General features: G+C 34.5%; 2 protein-coding genes across 8 annotated transcripts in view; one reads left to right on the forward strand and one right to left on the reverse strand.

Annotated features, from left to right (window-relative positions):
• Nucleotides 1–32: 32 nt before the first annotated feature.
• LOC112572493 (dynein regulatory complex subunit 6-like) lies at nt 33–24,014 on the reverse strand. 7 transcript variants are annotated; one of them, XM_025252200.1, is made up of 24 exons: nt 23,542–24,014; nt 23,188–23,291; nt 22,076–22,169; nt 21,114–21,181; nt 20,216–20,336; nt 19,563–19,596; nt 18,827–18,936; nt 15,591–15,602; nt 14,988–14,996; nt 11,787–11,891; nt 11,037–11,132; nt 10,623–10,648; nt 9,429–9,440; nt 7,761–7,923; nt 7,352–7,452; nt 6,403–6,631; nt 5,892–6,012; nt 5,332–5,494; nt 4,981–5,100; nt 4,333–4,597; nt 3,153–3,233; nt 2,412–2,494; nt 2,115–2,195; nt 33–1,287 (listed from the first exon to the last, which is right to left on the reverse strand). In XM_025252200.1, the coding sequence occupies exons 1-24, from the start codon at nt 23,617–23,619 to the stop codon at nt 1,206–1,208; spliced, it is 2,358 nt and encodes a 785-aa protein (XP_025107985.1). In that variant the 5' UTR covers nt 23,620–24,014; the 3' UTR covers nt 33–1,205. The 7 variants fall into 7 exon arrangements, with proteins under 7 accessions (XP_025107985.1, XP_025107990.1, XP_025107986.1 ...); XM_025252205.1 differs by lacking the exon at nt 15,591–15,602; XM_025252201.1 differs by lacking the exon at nt 14,988–14,996.
• Nucleotides 12,640–24,212, forward strand: part of LOC112572491 (protein O-linked-mannose beta-1,2-N-acetylglucosaminyltransferase 1-like) — a 30,041-nt gene continuing 18,468 nt past the window's right edge. The window contains 2 exon segments of the mRNA XM_025252198.1: nt 12,640–14,369; nt 19,119–19,230. The gene's annotated coding sequence lies outside the window, so the exon portion shown is untranslated.

Genomic DNA, 24,212 nt, shown 5'->3' on the forward strand with positions numbered 1-24,212 from the left:
TTATGAATCTACAGTCAATTATCACAAAACCATAGAATGTAGTGGTTTTTATTACCATAAAGAATATTTTATTTAAGTGAAAACAGTAACAAATATAATTGTTTACAGATTTGTTTGGTAATTTACATGCACTTGCCTTCCATGCAGTTACATAATGTCAGAGCGTTTCATGAAAAATGAATAGAACCCATAATGTGCCAGCATGTTTTAGAGACAGTATTTTCTTAACAAATTTGTTACCACACAAAGACAAACACACACTATAGATATAAAACACACAAACACAATTTCTCTCTCTCTCATCCATGCACAAACTTGTTCAAACCAACTTATAATGTAAATTGCTATGCATTAAAGCAAAACCCACAAGGTTTTACATATTTCTTTGGACACCACAGAAATTTACAAATAAGACAGAACCAATGATCATGTACAACAGCACTGTTGACATTATAAGCTTTAAATCAAATATCAGCAAAATAATGGCTGAAGTTTAATCACAGTTTAAATGCATCAGCTGACACTTTCCTTTCCTTGAACATTATACATCAGTCTTGCAGTGATGTGTCTTAACATTTCATAAATCACACCATGCTAGAAATCACAACAACTCAGTAGCATGAATTTGTATTATTGGACTGCTGGTAGACAATTTTTTCAGTTAACTACTAAAAAGAGGCAGGTGTGCCTGCATATCTCCAAGAACTCACTCACCGTCACCAACCTCAGCGGAATCTTCGTTCAGCAGCCCAATTCAGACTTCGACGACCGAGTGTTCAGTCAGGGAATACCAACAAGAAGACTGTGGGTTTCAGATCCTTCTCTAATGTAGCCCCGCTTCTGTGGAACTCGCTTTCCCTCTCGACTACGGAGTCTGATAGTATTGCATCTTTTCGGAAAAATCTTAAGACTCACTTGTTTAACATTATTTGAAGTTGTTCATTTGCCCTGCAGTTTGGTGGCTGCTGGGTTCCCCGCGCATTGAGCGTATCTCTGTGATAGGAATACTAGCGCGTTACAAAACTACATCATCATCATCATCATTTAGTGGCATTTCAGATTAACTGCTAAAACGAGGCAGGTGTGTACAAAGCTTCCGGTTTAGTCACATTCATTGTTTAGGCTTGCTGAGACTAAGAGCAGAGAACTTCGCAAGAGGCTAAGCGTTGGTCTTGGGAGACAGAAATCCACCTGTACACGTCTGCTCAGTAGCCATAAAAAGCTGGAACATCATCATAATTGTAGTCAACGGTCTGAATATGGCGTGATATTTTCTGAGCAGCATGCCTGCATTAAAATAAAAAAGAAGCAACAACAGTTTTAAATAATATAACTTTTCTTGTAATTGAAAAACATAAATACAAAGAAATGCATTTGATGACAAAGAACGAATTTTTAGAAAATATCTGCATTAGTATCCTTACGGGTAAGCTCATAAACATCATCCAGGGGTTGTACTTGTCCTGCCAAGTTATCCACAACAGCAAACTCACTAAACCTTTCATAATGAAGACTGGTGTAAGACAGGGTTGCATATTATCACCGACAATCTTCCTGATGGTCATAGACTGGATTCCGCACAAGAGAACAACACCAGTATCCAGCGAAACAGCTAAAGGATCTGGACTTTGCAGATGACACTAGTCTCCTATCTCATCAGCACCAGCATGCACAAACCAAACTGAACAAGTTAGTAGAAGAAGCAGAGAAGACTGGCTTTAAGGTCAACAGAAAGAAGACTGATGAGAATCAACAACAAGCAGGAACTCCCAATCCAACTTCAAGGAGAGAACATTCTGGAAACAGATTGCTTTGAGTATCTGGGTAGCATTGTGAACAAGGATGGTGGAGCAGACGACATCAAAAGCAGCATCAACAAGGCCAGGCATGCTTTCAACAGCCTATGGTCAATCTGGAACTCGCGAGCATTATCCTTCCGCAGTAAATGTGAAAGCTGTCCTACTGTATGGTTCTTAAACCTTACCAATCAATGTCTACACGATATTCTGGGAATAAGATGGTGTGTAGTGAAAAAGTAGTGAAAAGAAGATAAAAAATTGGGAAAAGAAGGGATAAAAAAAAAGAAAAGATGGAAAAAGTAGTTGCTGACTTACTTGCTGATGCCTTTACAATACAGCATTGTTAGGGAGCGCAGCTTTTTGCAGCCTTTCCTCAGATACTTTAATGCTTTGTCACTAGAGCAAACAAAGTTTAACAAAACTAAGACATTTTCATATAATGCAAAATATTTTCAAACCAAAGAAATCAGTTGTGCACTTTCTGTAGGAGGGCAGATATGTGATTGAAACAAAGTTACGTTTTGCATTTATTTTCTGGGAATATTATTACAAGGACCTTACTGGTCTTAACTATACTGCACATCTGCTAAGGGACATTATCAAGAGACTTGCCTGATGAGGATACAACCGCTGACGTCCAGCTGCATCAGGTGGTGACACACACCTGATAAATACTGTATACCCAAGTCTGTCACCTGAACACAACAATATGCATAAGTACTGTATTGATTACTAGTAAGAGAAACAATTTTTTAAAACTATGTTTATACTCTGTTTACAACTGCCCTAACCACTAAAAACGATGACCAAAACTGTGGTCCAAGTCCAAAAGTTTTCTTCAAAACCCTCTGTGGTAACTATCCTTGAGATGTATTATCATACTCTTTGTTCTTTCAAAATGGTCTCTACTGTGGGGCAGTCTAGAAAGTTCCTGTCGTGTTGATGCTATACTGGCAGCATCAAAGGGAATGTTAAACAAGCTGTGTGTAACAATTTGAATAAGTCGTTAAATTAAAAAATAAAGATCAAACTATGAAATTAGCAAAAGTAAACCCAGTTGTTAACTAAGCAACAATAGCATTATTTCTTGTTTTCTGTTCACTATAGCTTTATTTTAAATCTCACAGGAATGAATGATCTTTAATAACTGTTGCATACCATGATGCTGCATGCAAAACTTTGACATATATATAATATTTAAGCAATATTTTGAAATTCCTTCATAGACTCTAAGATACCCATTGACCTGCACACTGACCATTCAATCAATTAGTGCAGATATATATAGTTATATAAATGATTATAATAAACCGGATGATAAGGACAAGTTTAGACAAAGAAAGCAAGACTTACCAGTTTACATCCAGCTAAATTGAGAACCATCAACATTCTGCAGCAGAAAGCCAGGTTCTTGATGGCCCCATCTGTCAGTTGCTGAAACATTACCCGATATCAAATTCTGTTGACATGTTCTTTTATTGCATGAAGACTTAACCTTGGGCACAGTGTTTGATATGAACATTATGTGCTGCTGAACTGTAGACCATGGTTTGAATCTGACATTTTAAAGGCTGTGGTAATTGTTTGCAGAATGTTTTCTTTCTCTCCTTCTCTTTCCATCAGAGACCCAGCACAAAAGATGAAAACCAAACTTATTCAGCATTAAAATAATAACAAGTAAAAGAGATTTTGAAAGTTCATGTGCTGTCAAAGGCAAAGTGTTATGCAGACTTCCTCAAAGGACAATTTAACTACATATATATTATAATAATAATGGGTATTTATAATGTAATATACAACAACCAAGATAGATTGCACTCACTGAACAGACCAGCAATCATAAAGAGACAGATGGTGGATGGTGAGATATGTACAGGAACAAAGCATACAGCAAAGGATGAAAGTATGAAGGATACTGTAAACAGCTGGAGTCATAATTGATGGTTAACATGACAGACGTATTATAAGGATAGTAATTCAGGGATAGTACTTTGTGAACAGATATGTTTTCTGAGAATGTTTGAATGTAGCCTTGGAGTCAGAGTGGCGAAGAGAGTTCCACTGCTGAGCAGCACATAGGGAGAATGTCCGTTTTCTGTATGCGACTGTCTTTGTGGGATGGAGGGATAGAATGTGTGAGTTTGGTGACATTGTAACCTTTACCAATTCAGATGAAATTAAAGTAAGCAAAAACAGCATAACAAATCCTTCTGAACTCTTTGCTTCGATTATTTCTAAAAAAATTGTTAGTTAAAGGCCATTTTAACTGAATTGTGATGTTACAGGAGATAAAATTCAATGAATATAATTTTATTGAAAATTTTGCAGCTGTTTCTTCCTTAAAACAGAAGCTAGTTCTTGAGCAAAATTTTTTAAAAACTTTGTGCAAGTTCAGCTGTCGGTAAGCAGTATATGCTTAGGCTCTACTGAAACTGGCATTTCAGTATGTCCAGGAATTGAGCTAGTGTTTTAATTTTTATAGCATGCAGAACAAATTTTAACAAAATTTATGGAAGTAATACATAAAATCAACCTTGCAGTGGGAGAGATCCAGCCTCTGAATGTCACTGCACTGCTGTGCAAACTTTTGCAAACCAAGGTCTGTGATGTTAGTACACTCTGACAAGCACACATCTCTTAGCCGAGAGTTGTTTCCAAGGGCAGACAATCCTTGATCACCACAATTACAGCCTGTTATGTCTAAGGAGACGAGACTGTGAGTCAGTCCAAGCAGCTCAATACCAGCTTCGCTGATGTGCTCACAGTAGTTGACACACAAATAAGTAAGGCTGTGGCACCTGCAGCAACATAATTACACAAGTACACATTTAAGGTGCTCAGAAAGTGCAAAGCAACTTACATCATGCTATTTCCATATATATATATGAGTGTGTAGACCTGAAGGATATACATACACTCACAAAAATCCAAAATGCACACACAATCTTGTATACATTGTTAATTTCTGCATAATTTCGATACATAGTATACCATACACCAAATACTATACCTAAAGAGTTCAAAGTTCACCTAAAGAGGCTTCATTCATGGAGCTACACATAATCCCTTAAATTTACTAAATTCCTGTTCTTTATTAGGTGATGATTACTGACTTTTGAATTTTTGTTAATCTCCCTGCTCCATCTCCTAACAAAATAAAAATCACTGTAAGTTCTGCCACCTTTTGTGAAGATTGACCATCGCCAAATCACCCACGCGAACACAGTTTGTGAGATTCAGTTCTCGCAACTTGGCAGTGCACACACCTTCTGTCAGATGACGCACTCCTGCATCACTAATTCTGAAAGTAATCCACAATGAAAATTATAAAATAAATTCAGTGTCAATAACAATGGTAAAGACTGTAGAACATTTGAAAGATTGTAATTGTGGCTTTAACTTAGTAAGCTCAGGTCCTGAAAGTTTCCTCCAGCTTCAGCATTTTCTTTTCTGAGTTATTCAAAGGTCATTAAATTAATTGGCGTTAATTAATGAAGTAGGATATGCTAACAGGGCCAGATGTTTTGCTTACCTGACACAGTCTGCAATGTTAAGAACAGTAAGACTGCGGCAGTTAGCAAAGGATTTTAGAGTAGAGTCTGTAAGTCGCTGGCAGTCTGTAAGGTAGATATGCTGCAAATCTGGGCACAGCTTTCCAACCATTCTCATACTATCATCAGAGATCCGATGATTGCCTAGACATGGATATTAATAATGGTCAGATACCATGAACAAAGCAAATATCTGCAGGGATCCTATCACCGTCAAAATTTATAGTAGAAGTACACAATCCTCATGTTAATATGTTAAATATTTATAGCAGCTAACTCATCTGAATACATTTATTTTAGAAGCCTTTTCATTTTCCCTCAGTTGCCAGTGGCAAGGATAGGAGAAAGATTTCTATTCTTTCCCCCAACAGCACACCATCTCCCCACACCCACCACCTCACATCTTCTTCCCTTTCATATTTACACTAGAACTAACACAAATTCAAATGCAGAACATAAATTATCCTCCTTTGTTTTATTATCATTACTTATAGTTTTATCATTTTTTTTCACTCGAAGTGCCTGCTTGTTTAGAGCTCACCATCAACTTTGAGGACACGGAGCTGCTTCAGTTGGGCCAGGTGCTTGAAAGACTCGTCTGTGAGCAGTGGGGAGCCCAGGAATGAGACAGTGTGGATTTTGTGACACTTCTCTGTCATCATCTGCCATGTAAGAAAAACCTTTTAACTAAAGCCACATTTGTGGACATTACTGTATGGGAATACTGTTTTTAATGAATAAAATTATGACTCAAAAAGAATCAACATCTGACAAAGCATATGTCATGACCAATAACACAGTTGATTTTTTCATGAAGCTGTGGAGTCTGCTGTATCTTTACTCTGAATAAAAATAAAAAACTAAATCTGGCAGCATGTAATCATTTACAGCCTTCACTTTAAAGAATAACCAGATGTCATTTTTTTTTTCGAATGCCTCAGTTTAGTTCATTACAGCATAAAAATTTCCCCAAGTCTGAAAAAACAACCTACTAAAGACACTTATAAGTTCCTTCAAAATTCATTTAAGGTTAAAAATGAGTTACAACATACTATGATGCTATCATCCATAAGTGTTGGAAAGTCATCTAAGATAAGGGTTGTGAGATTAATGCATCCACTGGCCAGGTTCTGGAATCCTTGAGGGGTCACCTGCAGGCAGCCTGACAAGTCTAGGTATTCCAACTTTTTGCTGCACTTTCCGTTAGAAAGGTAATGCAAACCACGATCGGAGAACTTATTGCAGAATGCCAGGCTGATATACTGCAGGTTCACACAATACCTGTGATGAGCAAAGCAGCACACAGTCCAGCTCATTATCTGGAAGTTAAGGGCTGTTAATAATTTAACTATACACAGTTCAGAATTTCTTACTCACCAGCTGAATGAGCACACATGTTTGAACTGTAAAGGGTTAAAAAAAAAAAAAAAGAAAGATGATAAAAACATTTTTCAGAAAGTTTCATTCCACCCAAATCTATTGAAAAAACATTATGCAGAAATGGAATGAAACAGAAATTCTGCACATGAATCAGCCAAGGCCAAAATGGTGTAACAGCCATGATAAACAAAGTCATACACATATGAAATGCATTGGTAGTAAATCAACATTAATATTTCCTGATTTAGGTGATAACCCTGTTAAATACGCAGCATAAATAAATTATTTAATGTAAAATAAAAAAAAAACATACATAAGGCCAAAACTTCCAAAAGTTCCATATGTACATGACTTATCAAAATTAGACAAGAGAATGAGTCCTCAAGAAATGCAAAGTATGCTTCTATATGTTTCATGAACAGGTGCTTGTCCGGCCACAACCATTATGCACATAAGAATTTAAAACCACAGACAATTAATGTTACTTACATGCTGCCATCACACACACACATACATCCCCTTACACACACAAACAGTCCAAGTCACACTCACCTACACCAACACACACACTTTCTCTTTCTCTCTGTCTCAGCTTATTACTGCATCACAATAATCACTAACTTGGCAACGGCTCTGAGCGAGGCATCTGTCAAACTGGTGTGGGAGATGTTGAGGTACAGCAAAATCTTGCAGCCTTTGGTTATCAGTTTCAGGGTGTCATCCTGAAAGTAAAAGTGTGCAGAAGGTGATAAACTCAAATTAATATAGAGGTGTGACTTTGGCATAGCAATGGATGGCTCAGTATGTTTATGTGCACTTGGAAACTTACATGAGCACATATACATGCATGTACACACCTTGTGCATCTACAAGTGCACATGCTCTCTTTTCCCCCAGTACACACACAGTTGTGCCACCATAACTCTAGTATCACAATATATCCCCCTCCAAACCCATGGTTCTCCTCAGTTTTCTCTCCTTTGATTCAGTTCTTCAAGATGTCAAAGTCAGCTCTGACACAACTACTCACATCAAGGCCCAGGCAGCCAGAGAGATTTAAGTCTTGGATATTGCGGCACTGGCTGACTGAGACAAATGTTGCCTGTTTCAGATGCTGGCATTCACGCAGATTAAGGTGAATTAAGTATGGTCTCGCCTTGTACAATAGTCGTGCAGCTACCTTGTCTGTTACTCTAGTAAAGTGTAGAAAAATTTCACACATAATATTTACAAACTTCATGGTATATATATATAGAGAGAGAGACAATGACAAAAGAAAAAAAAAGTGAATGGTTTAAGAGACAGAAAGAAAATTATGAATTCGTACTTAAGGCATCCAAAGTGAAAGGGAAACAAAATGCAAAAAGCAATTAAAACATTGAGTGAAGTTGAGACACTGTGGAATGGTAATTTATTATACTGCTCAAAATTGTATAACCTCATAATATTTCAGTCAAGCCTGAAGAAAGCTGTACCTGGTTCTGAAGTGTTTTCCTTTTTGAAAACAAATTAGTCATTAATTTACTTTTTAATATGTTAATATTTTTTTACATTAAACATTAATTTTAAATAACAAATAGATACTGAATTTTACTAATAAAATAAGTTGGTAGATTTTACGAGGTTTTAAACTTAAGGAAAAAACTATATGGGTAAGAAAAGAAAAACTATGAAAATAATGTTGCCTTGTAAATAAAACACAAGAAAGTTGAGGAAAAAATATAAGGACTAGCAAAAAGCAGGTTCAATACTTAAGATTAAAACCAACCAATGATGAGAAATGAAAGAAAAATACAAAAATAAAATAATATGCCTGAATAATACTGTCTGTCAAAACAACTTTCCTTGATTAAGCTACTAAAAGCACGAACAAAAAGCAGTCATAAGAAATATTATACTGTACCGAACCCAAGAATACAGACTAGTACAGATATAAATGCCCAACTACAGCAGGATGTAAGAAGTGTCAATACCTTCTATTTTTTTTTTTGACAGTTTTTAATTGACTACAATAAGATTTTGAATGAAGGTTGTAACATGGTTAGCTGCAGCTAAAATCTAAACAGTGAGTTTAGCAGCCATGAGACACCATTGATACAGGACAAGATGAAATCACTGTATGCATGTTTCTCTCATCTCCAGCAGCCCTTGGGGCCTTTTATTTTCTACGTCTGCATATATGTTTCAGAATCAAAAGGAATTAGTAAGTAGAAGGGCTGTGCATTGACGTGTGTGTGTGTGTCTATAAATGTGCATGTGTACTGTGTGTGAATATACACATTTTTTATATATGTATATGACATGCATATATATATATACATCACGATGATGACTGTGTGTGAGGAAGAAATTAAGAGAGTAAATGTGACATAGCTGCTAACAAGCTTATTGAAAATTAGAATGCTAACATGTCTCAAAAATATTCTGATAAAGGAAATGTTTAAAGTGCAATATAGTAATTACTAAAATACTAAAAATATATCAGGAGTCATATAAACAGTAAAATATAACAAGTTTGTGCTCATATTTTTTAGTTTGAAGTTTTATGAAGTGAGATAATGATTTCAAAGAAAGCTAAAAGTCATTATATACGAACATGTAGATAAGAAGAAATTGCATTATATGGAAAAAAGACAAAACCCAGAAATCTGGAAAAAGAAAGGAAAAATCTACTACAGCATCACTATATGTTAATTACCCATCCTTCAGTCTGTCAAGATAAATGATGCAAGAAATAAACATTTATTTTAAAACAAAATTTTAAAAACCAATCTATTTCTATTTTTATAAATGTTGACTCCACTGCAGTGATTTGTTTAAACTGGGATTTAATAAATTCAAACACAGTTAAAATGTAAATAATTAAATAATTTAACCAATAATGGGTACTATATATGTAATAATTAAGACTTCAAATATACAAATTTATACAAACTGTTTGCTATGAGAATAGCCACATACAACAAATTATAGTGCTAAATTCTGGTGAGAAGATAAATCACTCCAGCCAATGAGTCATCAGTTTATATGCGCTATGGCAATGATATGACAATTTTACTCTCTTTCTAAATATATATATATGAACAAGTAAACTCTGCTCCATATTTTTGTGAAAGTTTACAATCAATTTTTTTCAAAGACAATAATGAACACATTTCACAGACTTTCTTCTGAGGCTTTAAGGAAGATATATTTTATATTCCAGAAAAAACGTGTTATATCTTCTCTGGCTGCAATATCCTAACTATGGTGTTCATGAATGTTACTACATGCATGAAATACTGACATTCTTTATAGCAGTATATCAATAGCACAGGGTGAAAAAAAACTAAACCAACATTAACTTTAATTTCCGTGGAACATGTGAAATCCAAACAAGAACCAAGTCAAAAAGTGAGAACTGTGAAAATGCTACAATACTGCAGAATATTAGTTTAAAAGTTTACCTAAATCTTTTTTACACATTGCTATCCTCCATTGAGTGATGGCTGATAAACACTTTCAGAAAAAAGTATACCTATTAGTTGCATTTTGTTAAAAGAACACCAACGCAAGCTTATTAAAGACACCAACCTATATACTGTCTGTACTCAATGAATTCCCCTCCCCCGCCATTTCTCTCTCATGCACACACACTACTGTCTCTACTATTTTTAACAAGTGGTGCATTTTATTACAATTACGACTACAGAAAGAGGACTGTGGAAAAAGTTCTGGAGATTTTATCTAGCACGGAGAAGAAAAGAGTGGCACAAACTTCTTAATTAAGCTATCTGATCCCATTGCTGACAATTAAAGTTACTAGCAAAAAATGAGTCATCCTAGATGACCTAGAACTTGTATGTTGTTCATTGTATTTTGATGTGCTAATTAAAAACGCTTTGATGCATACCTTTTCTGAACTTCAAAGAAATTCATCTGTAACACAAAGAAGGTAAGACCTGAGTTTGCATTGCATTGCACCAACAGGGATTTGACATGCATCTGGATTGAAAATAAATTTGGAGACGTAGGGACGGGGTAGCAAAAGTAAGCATGCTGGGATTATAACAGCAGTTAGACATAAAGTCTATGAAGCCAAAGCACCAGTATTGCTGACAGAATAAGTAATGTACTTATACAATTTTTATGTCACAGTTTTTGTGTGAAAATGGTTTCATCTAAAACATAATTTTCAAGCAAACCTAAATAGCTATCATCATACAAATCCATTCATTTCAGTCCAGTACACATTTTAGATACCAAAGACCATGCTACATAAGCCTGGACAGTGGGTTAAAAGCAAAGGTATGTAAGATTTACCTACCCGGCTCCACAGAGCCCCTGACTGCGTGATAACTTTCCAGGAGCGGCATACGCATGCACAGTTAGCTAGGTCTGCAATGTCTACATAACTAAACACCTGTTAATTAGAAGATGTAAAACAATGTCCATGTTTCAAATATCTTTAAACAACAAACGAAATGAATACATTTTACTGGTGTGATAAACTGTTGTTATCATGTAAACTCTCTTACAGCCTATATACAGGTTAGGCCACTTAAAAGTAGCCTGCCTCTACTCCGTATTACACTACTTTTAAGTGGACCACCCTGTATATAGTCTGCAAACTCTAGTAACGGAAAATCCATATTCTTTTCCTCAAATCATCACAAAATTATTCATAAGGACATGCCAATTTGTTTTGTTAACTATCAAAGGTTGTAATTTCATTACAGCCAGGAATAAAAAACAGCTGTCTGATGCAAACATATTTTGAAAAATATAATGCCTATGCACAACAACATATATAGTAGGAATATGCTTTTCTTGGGACACTCCTAAAATATATGTACCACCTGTTACAGATGGTACCCTTTCCATATGAACCAGATTCAAAGTTGTAAAGCAACTTTTAGTATACAATTAGTATAGCTATGCTTTCACCACATAAGTATTAAATGACTATATATCACCAGAAGCTCTGATTAAGTAACAAATTAACTTTTTAGAGTTTCTACAAATCATTCCAAAAAAAATTTTGATAAAATAGCAATTAAAAAAATCTTTAACTGACCTGGATTGCTATTTTCTTAGGGAGCAAAGAGATACTGTCACGAGCTTCTCCTGTGCCCTGACCAAACAGGTCCTCGTCTTCCATGTTTTCACCCCTCTCTAGCCTCTGTTAAATCATTTAGTTGAGCAGAATTCTAAACAATTAACTTAATGCCAAATACTCTGTGTATTTAGGTTACTTTTGATTTTGTTTGATTGGCAGTTTCGTAATATGTCAAAACAAACTTAATGATGCTTTTATCCTCATTTTTACAAAATGGCTAAAATTCCGACAAATTATGTTTTTGCAGATTTATATCAACAACCACTTTTTAGAAGCAAGAGAATCACAACATTTCTATAAAGGTCAGTTCAAGTACATAACATACTACAGAGACACAAAGTCAATGAAGGTAGGTATAGTACTGTCTATGTGTCACAATACTGTTTCTATGTTGTGCATACCTGTGTGCACACAAAAGGGACAATTAAGATGAGAGAGAAGAAGAATTGTGCAAGTTGCTTACACCAGAAGACACACAGGCAGTTTTGCAATGTTAATTAATGATACAATCACATGATCGTTCAGCACACTCTGTCCCTCAATGTAGCTTTTCTGAACAGAAATTAACTCTGCTAGATAGTTTTGGATAAGACACTACAGTACAAAAATTAAACAGAAAACTCTTAACCAGAACACACAGAACTCTACCACATGCTAGTACATGTAATTCAATATCTATATTCTTGTCGTAAATAAAAATGCTTTAAAGGTTCTGCATTTTCTATATCTAGAGATCAACAATATTAAATGAAAATCAAGATTCTGCCCGGATTTCTCGAATTTTCTCTTTCAATAGAAGTATACGCATTACCTGAAATGAAAGACTGTGACAAAAATCGCTAAATCCTCTTTTGCAAATGGCTTATGAACCAGTTTACAAAATCAAAGTCCTGTGCCTTGGGCATGTAGCAGTATTACTGGTGTAAGTACTTCTGCACAACATGGTTCTCATGTTACTTTCAACAGCACCAAGAATAAAAGAAAATAAAACTTTCCTGCTAAGCTTACAGTTGCCTTATAATACTCTTCAGCATGATCAAAGTGCAGGCAATCTCTCTGTGAGCAGTGTTAACTCAGGTCAAGCACTCGCAGCTCTATTTACTGTGCAGACTTTGAATGTGTGTGGTGTGCCATAAATCTTAAGTTTACTTTGATGGGGAAATTTGTTTTGAATATGATCTGGTTTTATTACTTTTATGCACCTATCTAATCCTAAGTCCTGTTGAATATTTTGTTATTTGGCTATCACAGAACTTAAAGGACAAATCTGTCCCTGTGAGGGCTATGTTTGCGTCCTATTAGCATATGTTCTATGGAAATCTCTGCAACTTAAATGTTAAGCTTTTTGTGGGCAACGGCGAGCTGTACCACAGCCTACACAGCAACCACTTGAATGTCTCTTGTCAGCTGCAAACAATACGTAGCAGCCCTATACACCACCATGTCATCTTACCACCTCATGCAGTCTTTGGGGGTCACATTAATTACAATGCACACATAGTCCGAACCGGCAGGTTATATATGAGGACAAAGACAGCACTGTGAATGTAATGCATTGTTATTCACTAGTACAGGTTTCACAGCAGTGAAAGACATTTTGAATAGAGCTATTCAATGAACTTCTCTTTTACTGCCATGTTTGTGGCTCAATAAATGAGGAAATGATTACAGTTTGGGATCGCTTCACAATAAAATGAAACACTGCTATAGCAGTTTCAAGGAGATTTACACCTTTGACAGCAGACAAAAGTGACAGAAAACTTGTTGTCAGTCCTGATCATGTATTTAGCGGCGACAGGCGACTGGTAACTTGTTGTCAGCCCTGATCATGTATTTAATGGCAATAGGCCACCAGTAAATTACTTGAGCTGTATGGGCTAAAGGTACTGGTGATCTAGTCAAATATCCATTTCCTTGGATTTCAGTGCTTGTGCTTACAAGGATAAACTTTATGGAACCTAAGCAACGTTATCTGTTTGGTCGGATGATTATGATCTGTGATAAGGCAAGTTGTGAGATAAAATCATACTAGCATGGCTGCAAATAAGTTGTTTATGATTAGTTTTAAATTCTTTAGGTTTTGCTTTGATAAAAAAAATCATAAATCATTCCTATGATTCTTTTCTTTATAGGCATCATTTACACCTCTGTAAATATTTGATTAGAAAATGTAAACTTCCCTAGCCCATTTACTGTTTACAATTTAAGATTGTAAGATAGTTTAAGCATTTATTGGAAAAAAGACTTTTGCACACCAGTATTCTCTTTTTGCATGAAAAAAATGTCCATGCCTAAAAGGACCTTACTAAAAAAACAAGGTTCTCATGTTACTACTACAAATAAGACTTCCAGATCTCATTACTATAAATATCTCTACAAATGGAAATCATTTCACACTTTCAATAACATTTTCGCCAGACATGCTGATTTATATAATTGGGTTTTTTTTTCAGTTAGGATACCTCATCCACTGGACACTGGTGGTCTACTGAGCAACTCCAACTGGTATTTACTGCATAACTCTAATGGCCTTATTTGAAGGTACATACTACATTCACTCATTTGCTAATTACTATATATGTACTACATGAATGTGTAGAGCAGCGCAATATTAAAAATAAAACCACCACTGATAATTATAGCAAAATAAAGAAAGCAGAAAAATCCAGTGAAATGCACAAAGGACCTGAAGAAGGTGAAAAATGCACATACAAATAGCAAGAGAGCAGGGAGCTGTTGACAAAACTGTTTAGCAAACATCTTCTTGAACTATTTCTCAGATTCTAACATGTACAGACCCTAGACACAATGTGCAAAGATTTCTTCAGTTTTTAAAGAACTTTCTTAAATTTTCACAGCTTGGCAAAGTCTTGTAATATGGTCTCATACTTTAACTGCTTATTTATTATCCACTGAAACAAAACTTGGCCAAGCCTACTGAGTTCCTTGTTGTCAACTTCCCCAAGATGTCTGATAAAAAAAATCTGTTCAAGCCACAGAAAAAAGGGTGCAGCCTAACACAATATCATCTTAAGCTGTACACAAATCAACCTATTGTAAGACACTAATGTATTCACCTATTATTATAAGTAAAAGGAAATTACAGGTGACAGAGATAAGGGAATTATAGAGTAACAAGTATCATTTAAAAAAACAGACCTGCCACTTCTGAGATTTGAAAGTAAAATCAAAGCATAAGACAATGAAAGTTGAAGCTACATACTAAATGGTCGAGATGATTAGTCTTAAGTCTAACATTAGTGACATGGTATCGATACAAACACACACTCCTACATACAGTCATAATAATACAAATCATGAACTGACAAATCTACAGACATGTGCACACATACATACAGATCTGTATGCATGCACACACACACACATGCATCCATGCACATAAACTTGTACTTACATACACTCAGATACAGCCACATTCATACAGAAAATGTCTATGTGATCAACGGAATTAATTCTCTATTCCTTAACTAGATTGGCACTTATACAAAGTTTTACAAGCCTAAAGAAAAAACCACACTTTATGTTGAAACAAAGCTGCTGTAATACAGTATAAGCAAAAGAAAAGACCATGCCTTGCTAACTATATTTTCTTTATATTAAAGCTACGCATTTCTCACATTTTAAAGAAACTATTTGCATTAAACCAATGATCAACCAATGCAACACAACAAAATCAAGTGTCTGGCTTTTATACATTTAAAACCACCATCTCTAAAAATCAACTGAAATGTTTGTAATTACCGAAAGGCTCATCTGCAAAGGTTAGAATAGAGATATTAGTCTTTTAAAAGAGACGGCTAAATTCGTGTTTTTTTACATGAGTAAAGTCTTTCTGGTTGAGTGAGAAAGAATAACAAATTATTGTTTCAAAACAGAATAATACACAGTAGTCTGAGAATCAAATATTAAGGTTTTAAAGTTTGATATACATCATAACTCTGAGAATGAAAAGTAGGCATATTTCAGAATGGAATTATTTTTTGTTTTAGATATAAAAGGTCTAAATGAGGAAATGGCAAAAGAACATCTAAATTAATTAAAGTAAAAGAAAATTAACAAGATAGCAATAAAACAAGCACCCAAGATTGTAGCATACAGTTATGGATTCCTAACTGTACAGTAACATTTAAAATTACCACAAAACTCTACTTTTGATCTTTGTAATCACTCTTTGTAATCAAATATGGTGATTCTGAAAGCTCCATAGCCAAACCATTGCTGATTACTGCTTTGCTTTTCCTTAGCTAGGGCACTATAGAGTACTTTAAACTAAAATGTTAAGTTTAAAAAAAATGGATTTTAAGTAATGCTAATTTTTCTGAAAAATGTGAATGCAATCATTAGTTAAACAAAAGTTTACAACAAACTTTGGTTAAAACCTCACCCCAAACTGCACATACAATAAAAATATTTGTTTTATCATTACAGAATAATCATTGTTAATTGATTACTGATATAACACAAATATACCCTTATAATAAGAATCATAATGATTAAGAGGATCTGTAACAAGTATTAGAAGATGCCAGAAGCAAATGCCATACTCTGGTAGTCAAACAATAAAATCAACAGTTCAATTTTTGCTGTGTTTAAGAATGGCATTAAGGCTTAATTATGGATAAGCTCAAATTTTATCAAGGTTAAAGAAATCATTTTCTACTTTTTTTCCTTGGATTTAAATGTCATACTAAAATATTTGTATGATACTTAGACAAGAAATTTTTTCTCTGTTTTTTTTTCCTCAGGTTTAAACGTTCTTGTATGGTACTTATACTTTTTAGGATTTCAGAATACTTAAATTGGCTGTCAATGCTTTTAATTGGTTGTTTCGGGATAGTGTCAACTATTTGCTCAATATATAGAGATCTTGTCAAATGGTGCCTTGAAATAGTTTTTGCCATAACATTTAATTGCTGAGTTATTCTTTTCACCTTCAGGTTATTTGCTGTGAAAAGACATTAATTTTTTGTTTACTATTTTGCAGCTGTCTGTTTCTCTCAGTCTTTTGTTGCATATAATATTTTTATTCTTTTGAAATCCCTGAAGTTATAGCTCTATTTGATTCTACCATTGTTTTGCATTTGCTTTTAAAGGTCTAGAAGGGCACAATTTTTTCTAATGACTGGGTAAAGATCAGGGCAAGATACTATTTCTCAAAGCATGGGTGAATACTCCCCCACTTCTTACTTCGCCTTTCCCCCTTTTCTCAAGATCGCCATAATAAAGCCTTAGTTGCTAGCATGGCGTAAAACACTAAGAAACAACTGTTGTCAAGACACAAGCCTGCAGACTTCACCATGCATAAGAAAGATGTCAACAACAGACACAATAGGACTGTACATAGATATGGGAGATCTGGGACCAAATATTAATTAGGCCTATGTGCCCAAATGTGATATCGCAATTTTTAAATATTTTTTTGTGTGCAATGTGATGTGAGTTATTCGCTCAGGTATTGGGAAACAGTATCTTGCACTAATCTTTACCTGTCATGGACGGGTGTATCATGAAAATGAAAGTAGTTCATGTAAATAGATCACAGTTTTCTCCCTTATGATGTCATAAAATTTTATGATGTAAAAGTAAACCAGCGTGAGAGCGGGTAAGAAGAAACAGAGAAAGGAAGGAGATAAGAAAAAGAGAAGACAGTGGGGAGACAGGAGAAGTCAAAGTGAATGAGAAGCGACTGTGTTGATTCTGTGTGAAACTGACATGCTGTATGCTATAGTTTTAATCAATCTACTGTGCTTGGGGCGACTATGTGGTCTTTTGCTAACTCTTAATTGCTGTGTAAAGTGAATGTGTGGCTTTTGCCTGACTTTTATTTAACTGTGGTGTAAAGCGACTGTGTGGATTCCATTGGATACTAGATTACTGTATGCTGTTCTCAATTTTCTATATATATAATGTACGTATCCAAGGTGGCTGTGAGGACCTCAGTGGATTTTAGCTGGGTGTATGAAAGTTAGTTTTTTTGTAAAAATATTTATGTTAATATCTAATACATTTACCATAACTCAGGTATTCACGTGCTGATATGTTTTTACTTTGTGCTATTTAGGTGACTATGACCCCTAAGATTTTGAGTAGTGAATGTGGGTTAATATTTATCTCCAGCTCAGAAATTATATATATACATGTGTGTGTTTGGACAGCTATAAGTAATTGTTTGTGGTAAGAATGTGTAAATGACTTTGATTGTGTGCATGACACCACCACTGTTCCTAGAATTACCCAGTCATTAGAAAAAACAATTTCCCTGCTAAACCTAAAAGAAGCATACCCAATTAGGTTCATAAGAGGAGTCAACTTACAACTACTGTCACAGCTTGATTAGTTTGCAACACACCCTTGCCTGCCCATAGTCACAAAACAATGATACCCAAATTTTACTTGCTTATAGCTCAACTAACCATGTATAGCTGCACAAACATAACACATAACAGTTTTCAGCCAATCATCAAACATTGTGATCAAATATATTACTAGAATAGTGACAATTTTAATTATTCATCCTTATTATTTTTCTAATAATTAGACAGTTCTTTTTTTTGATTAAGCCATTTATTTCAGTACAAAGCATTTCTTGTGGATCATTGCAATTCAGATATAATTCTTCACTTATGAACATGTTATACTTCTGCTACTTTTCTGTCATCTTTTCCCTGTCTAATTTGAAATCACTAAGCCCTTTTCATTTTTCCATTAATGTTATCAATTCTATTAAACTTAGAATTTTACAAAATTAGAAAAAAATGAAATAGCAAGCCATATCATTTTAAAACATTTACATCTGCTATTCAGAAACTTATAAAAACAATCTGGTTTTCATAAAACAATAAATAATAAAAAAAACATGAAAGAAACAAGCTTGCAAGTATGTACATATTATTAAAAAGTAAAGCAATGAAAACAAATAGACAATTTGTTAACTTTAAGCATGTACACATACGCTTAGCAAGAGAATTTTCTTTTACCTCAAAGTATTCTCGCTGTCTGCGTGCCTCAAGGGTGTGTTTATGCCATGCCTCAAACACAATGCGCCCAACACATACATAAAACACATGCTGAATCTTCTGATAGGACACTGCACACAATGAGTATTGGGAGATTTCCATTTAAAAAACATCTTTATAAAATCATAAACTGATGATTCTATGTTGTTGAAGTCATTAAACATGAAAAAATTTCAATTAAAAAAACTATTTAAAACAAGTTTTGCAATGAGGACCAAAGTTGTCAAAGTCTGTTCTTAAAATGTATTTACAGGGGCACAGAAGAATCAGACTGATGAATTCTGGAATTTGTTGTGAGAAGGACCTTTAAAGACTTCCATCAACTAATTTACAGACACAACACAAAGCAGCAAGAACACGGCTAAGTAAGACCTATTTCATATCCTGAGTAATTATATAGGCAGCATTTATGTATCTTTACTTTACTTTTTATTTTTTTGTAAAGAACTTTAAGCCTGCCTTTGATAGTGGTATAATGTGCTATATAAATCAACTTTCTTATAATTATTATTGTTATTATATATCTACAGAGAGGATTAACTTTTTTTTCTGTCCCACAATACTAGCTAGCTCCTTGGTTGATGAAAAAAAAACCCCAAAGAACAATTTTGTATCTTTTATTTCACTCATGGGAAAGAGTAAACAACAGTTTATTTAACAATTGGGAAAGAATATATGATAGTTACAATATACTTACTTGCTTGTCGCCCCTTCCTATATTTCATCCAGGCCTGTAAAATAGAACAAAATTGATGATAGAGATGAAAAATATTAAAAGATACATTTATCATATCTAAAAGTCTTTATATATGATCTTGTTTTAGAAACTTTCACACCAATGTTCATTCTTCTTTATTTATAGTGATAAATATAGAAAAGCATATATGCTTAAAATTGTGAGATTGTGAGGACTAAACAAAAAAAACCAAAAAGATTTTGTCCTCTTGATTAATATTTTATCATTCTGAATCTGGGGTCTGTCAGTCGTCTAGGTTCATTTTCGCTCTGTCAACCGGATCCAGGAAAATGCAAAAAGAAAATCTGAAAATCTTTATTTTTGACAGATCATGCAAAATGGGGTTCTTATTTCCCAACTTGACACACCCCGAGCTATGTTTGATGCAATGAATTTCTCTATAAGAATTGATGAGATGTTTCTGGTTACTGTCATAATTATTATTCACAAATGCTTTATACAAAACAATTGGTTTTTGCTCAGAATGGAATCTTAGCCTGTGCTTCATTTGAATCAAATGTAAGAGCATCAGAAATACATTCAACAATGCAAAAAAAAAAAAAACCAAAAAAAAAACCAAAAACAAAACAAATTTACAAAGTAAAAGTTCTTACCTTCCATGCTTGAATATGCACCCTCAGCATACGGTGGGTATGATGCATACTTGCCATAGACAATTTCTTGTTGAGAGTCTCTGTCTTCCTCTTGCACACCAAAAAATACTGCATCCAGGAACTGTAAATGGCAATGATAAATAAGTTTTAGACAGTGATAATAGTTTTCAAAATAATATTTGCTTTCCTTTTGCTGCCATTGCCACCAGTGTTGCTGCTTTATCGTCATCAGTTTAGATAGCATGTCATGTCGTGACCTCTTCATAACATCTCAGCACCTTGCGCATTTCTGATGGAATATTTTTCAGTCATTGCTAACTATCAGCTTATTTGTGATAATTTTTAATACAACCAGATAATGTACTGAAATTAGTTTCAGCTGGCTTTTAAAATGAGCGAAAACTAAAAATGATACCTTTTGCTTTTTTTCTAGCAAGAACTATTAGCAAAATTTATGTTAACAAATTAATGTTTATAGCTTGTAGCTTCAGCTAATGTTTTAAAATTTACATAATAAACTGAGTTAACTTTATTGAATGGATTAAATAACGAAATATCTTCAACCACACTATGAAACAAATGTATCAACAATATCATTAATGTCAGATACTAAACTCAAGAAGATAATGGAGGGGTAAATGGCTTAAATGGAGAAAAGCTGAAAGTTCTTTTACAAATAACAGAAAAAGCACTTTACAACCACTGTCAAGTAAGCTTACAGATTCAATAAAATGGAACACAGACCTTTCACGCATTCAAATGAAAACACACCGGTTGTGGGTGATGACTTGGAATGATGGAACATGATTAAAATGGCAAAGATAATAATGATAGAAACCTTCAAACTGCCACCAAAATTAATGACAAGGAACTGAAGCTGCTTAGTGGACAGCCTTACCAGAAGCACATCTCCTTCAGTTTTAGGTTGTAATGTCCATATGCTGCAGCATACATTTCTGGTGATGGCTGCAATAAAAAAAAAAGTGATAACACCTCTCATCAGTACAAGTAGTGCATAAAATAAATGAGTGTTGTCAAATAGTATTCAGCCACTTTCATGAAAATGTAATAAATAAAGCCACAAATGAAACTGAGTTAGGGCCTCATGAATTTATAAGAATGTCATTGTAATTGACACAATCTGCTCACGATCATAAATGACTAAATATTTGTTGTAAATTTTTTACATGATATTCCAACAATAGCTTGTGAATTTCATTAATTGAAACATATGCTTGGGAACATTATACAGCACAGTAAACAATAAACAAAAAAAAAACCCAAAACAAACAAACAAACAAACATACACAAACACACATCCGCACCCACCCACCCAGTTCTCTGGTAAAACAAACTTTAGCCAAGGTGTGTCTTAAAATGTTGCTTAAAGATTGAGAATGAGTAGGCTTGATGAATACGAAGTGGAAGAGAATCCAAAACCTTTTGTGCTTGATACTGAAAAAACTTTACACTCAAGGTTAGACAGACAGAGGGAACACTAATTGAGCTTTTCAAAGCTTGGCTTCAGGCTTCTAAGAGGGACACAGACCATAAAATATGGTGTAAAGTGCAAAGGAAGGCTGCGTCAAAATGATGATATGTAAAAATAGCAAAAAGTGTAACTGTTTCAATAGTAGGGATACATTATCACTATTTTTTATCACTATTTTATCACTACAAGCATATTTTCAGACATAATGAAGGCTCAGTGTCTGTTTCTCTGATAAGTCTATTAATAAAGCCTGTAACAAGTATGGACACAATTTTATAAATTTTGAGATCATGTTTTATGATTACGAAGCCTACCCCTTTGTTACAACATTCATGTCCATAATGTAATGAAAGCTCACAAGATCATACCATGAGCCATTCTTCGTAATTAAAGATGAAGTCAAGATTGCTTTCAGTGATCACCCTTTGGAGTGGTCGCATACTTTCATCTATAAAAATGTCCCTGTAACCAAGCAAAGTTCATATTTATCTTTCTGAATAAATGTAAATACCAAAGGTAGGATCAGTAAGTTTTAGATTTTATGAAATAAACAGATTTTGATTAAGTATTTACATAATGTGAAATTGCATGCAAGCTTCCCTAAAAGCCATTTCGATTGCTGCTCTAGCAGACATCATTAAAAAAATGTTCATGCTGGGAGTTGGTCCAATCCTCTGACCAGGTGCTCTAATATTTTTTAGTCTGGTTTCCTTGTAAATGACTGTTTTTATCACACAAGAGTAACCATGTACTGATGTAGTGTTGACATAAGTGTGTGTGTGGAATTGGTGTTTTAAGCCAAGCCAACAACTAAGGCTATATTATGGCATGGTAGCCACCCCTGTAAACAGATGCCACATGCAGAGTAAGAACGCGCCTGAGATATGAGAGCTGAACCATGGACAGCCAACCTTCACTGTATTGGTGACAGGCGCTAACATTTGCACCACCGGATTGCCTGTGTGTGGGTGTGTGAGTGTGAAAGAGAGAGACAGTAGGAGTGGGGAAACAGAAAGGGACAGTGGTGGGTTGTCTGACAGGATTATGGGTTTATATGTGTACGTTCATTGTCCATAGAATATATAATCATACATATAAAGTACAGGCATAGAACTGCATGGTAAATGTGTACATGAAACTTAATTGTAATAAATGCTAATGATTTGCTTGCACAACAAACTTGCATTACATTTCCTAACTAGAAATAAGGTCTTAAAAATTCTTAATTCAAGCTTTGAGAGGTTTAATTATATTCACAAAGGTCTAGCTACCATTAGGAACTTTCTTTTACTGCATTATTGAGTTTACAAAAAGTTAAAGTCATGCCAGTATTAAATGCAGTTAATATTTTTTTTTTTACAACGAGAACCATAATAAGAAACATATATATGTTGACGATGTTTCATCAGTTGCGCATTGTTACAATATGTTACTTCACTGTGTACCAACTATAACTGTTTCAAAGAAGCATTATACACACCACTGTAAAATGTCCAGACCATTCTCCTTGAGAAATTGAAGCTTGTCTAAAATAAACTGAAGTGGATCCGCTGGACACATAATGGCCAGTCCAGTGATTAGCGCCTGTAATTTATATACATTAATTCATTTTTGTATTCAACAGATAAAAATATTTCACGAATTAAAGTAAGAGCTACTTCATACGAGTAACCATTAAAATCGAAATAAATTATTATATTTTGTAAGTTTTGCTTCAAATATTCTATAACCGTGTTGTAATTAATCCTTTCCGTTGTCAATGGATGCATGAACAATGATGACGATGTTAATTAATGAAGAAACATGACGATGCGTGATGCATAAACCAACGTACTTCGTATATATCAGGCAGTTTGTTGACTCTTAAGTACTTTCGCAGCTCTGGCGAAAGCCCCTTCATGGAAGCTGCCATTTGTTTTAGATTTAAGTCCACGCAACTCAATCTTATCGTTTTCTTCAAACTTTGTGTGCGGCCGCCATATTTGTTGTTGGTAGCAACGTGGTCACTGCTACTCCTACAGCTTACAGGAGGCAGTTTATATCCAAGACATACTCTAATAAATACTCTTGCTTATATATGATTTGTGTTGAAATCTTTTACAGTTGATGGTTTCATTACGAAACTTTTACACACATACGCGAATAAAAAAGGGTCGAAGTGCCGTATATAACAACAACAAGGGGACTTCACCGGAAGTTTTATGGAGTTATCGATCACCAGCGAGGAAATACGATGTTTTTCATTCGAACACCTTGTGGATAATTTGATCTTCGTAGGCTTTCAAGTTCATGTCATTAAAAAAAGAAAGAAAAGAGGTGAGACGAATGGTTAAGTCATGAGTAGCTAATGTTAATGTTTGTTTTAATCAGATTGATGAAATTAATGAAAACTAACGTGAACTGTGGATTGCGGAGTCGATAAGTATTCATTTATCATTATATTTTAATGCTTCATTCACTAATATGAATTTAAATCACTTCTCGCCTTTTTGTTAACATTAGATG

The sequence above is a fragment of the Pomacea canaliculata genome, linkage group LG9 (assembly GCF_003073045.1).
Source record: "Pomacea canaliculata isolate SZHN2017 linkage group LG9, ASM307304v1, whole genome shotgun sequence".
Lineage (NCBI taxonomy): Eukaryota > Metazoa > Mollusca > Gastropoda > Architaenioglossa > Ampullariidae > Pomacea > Pomacea canaliculata.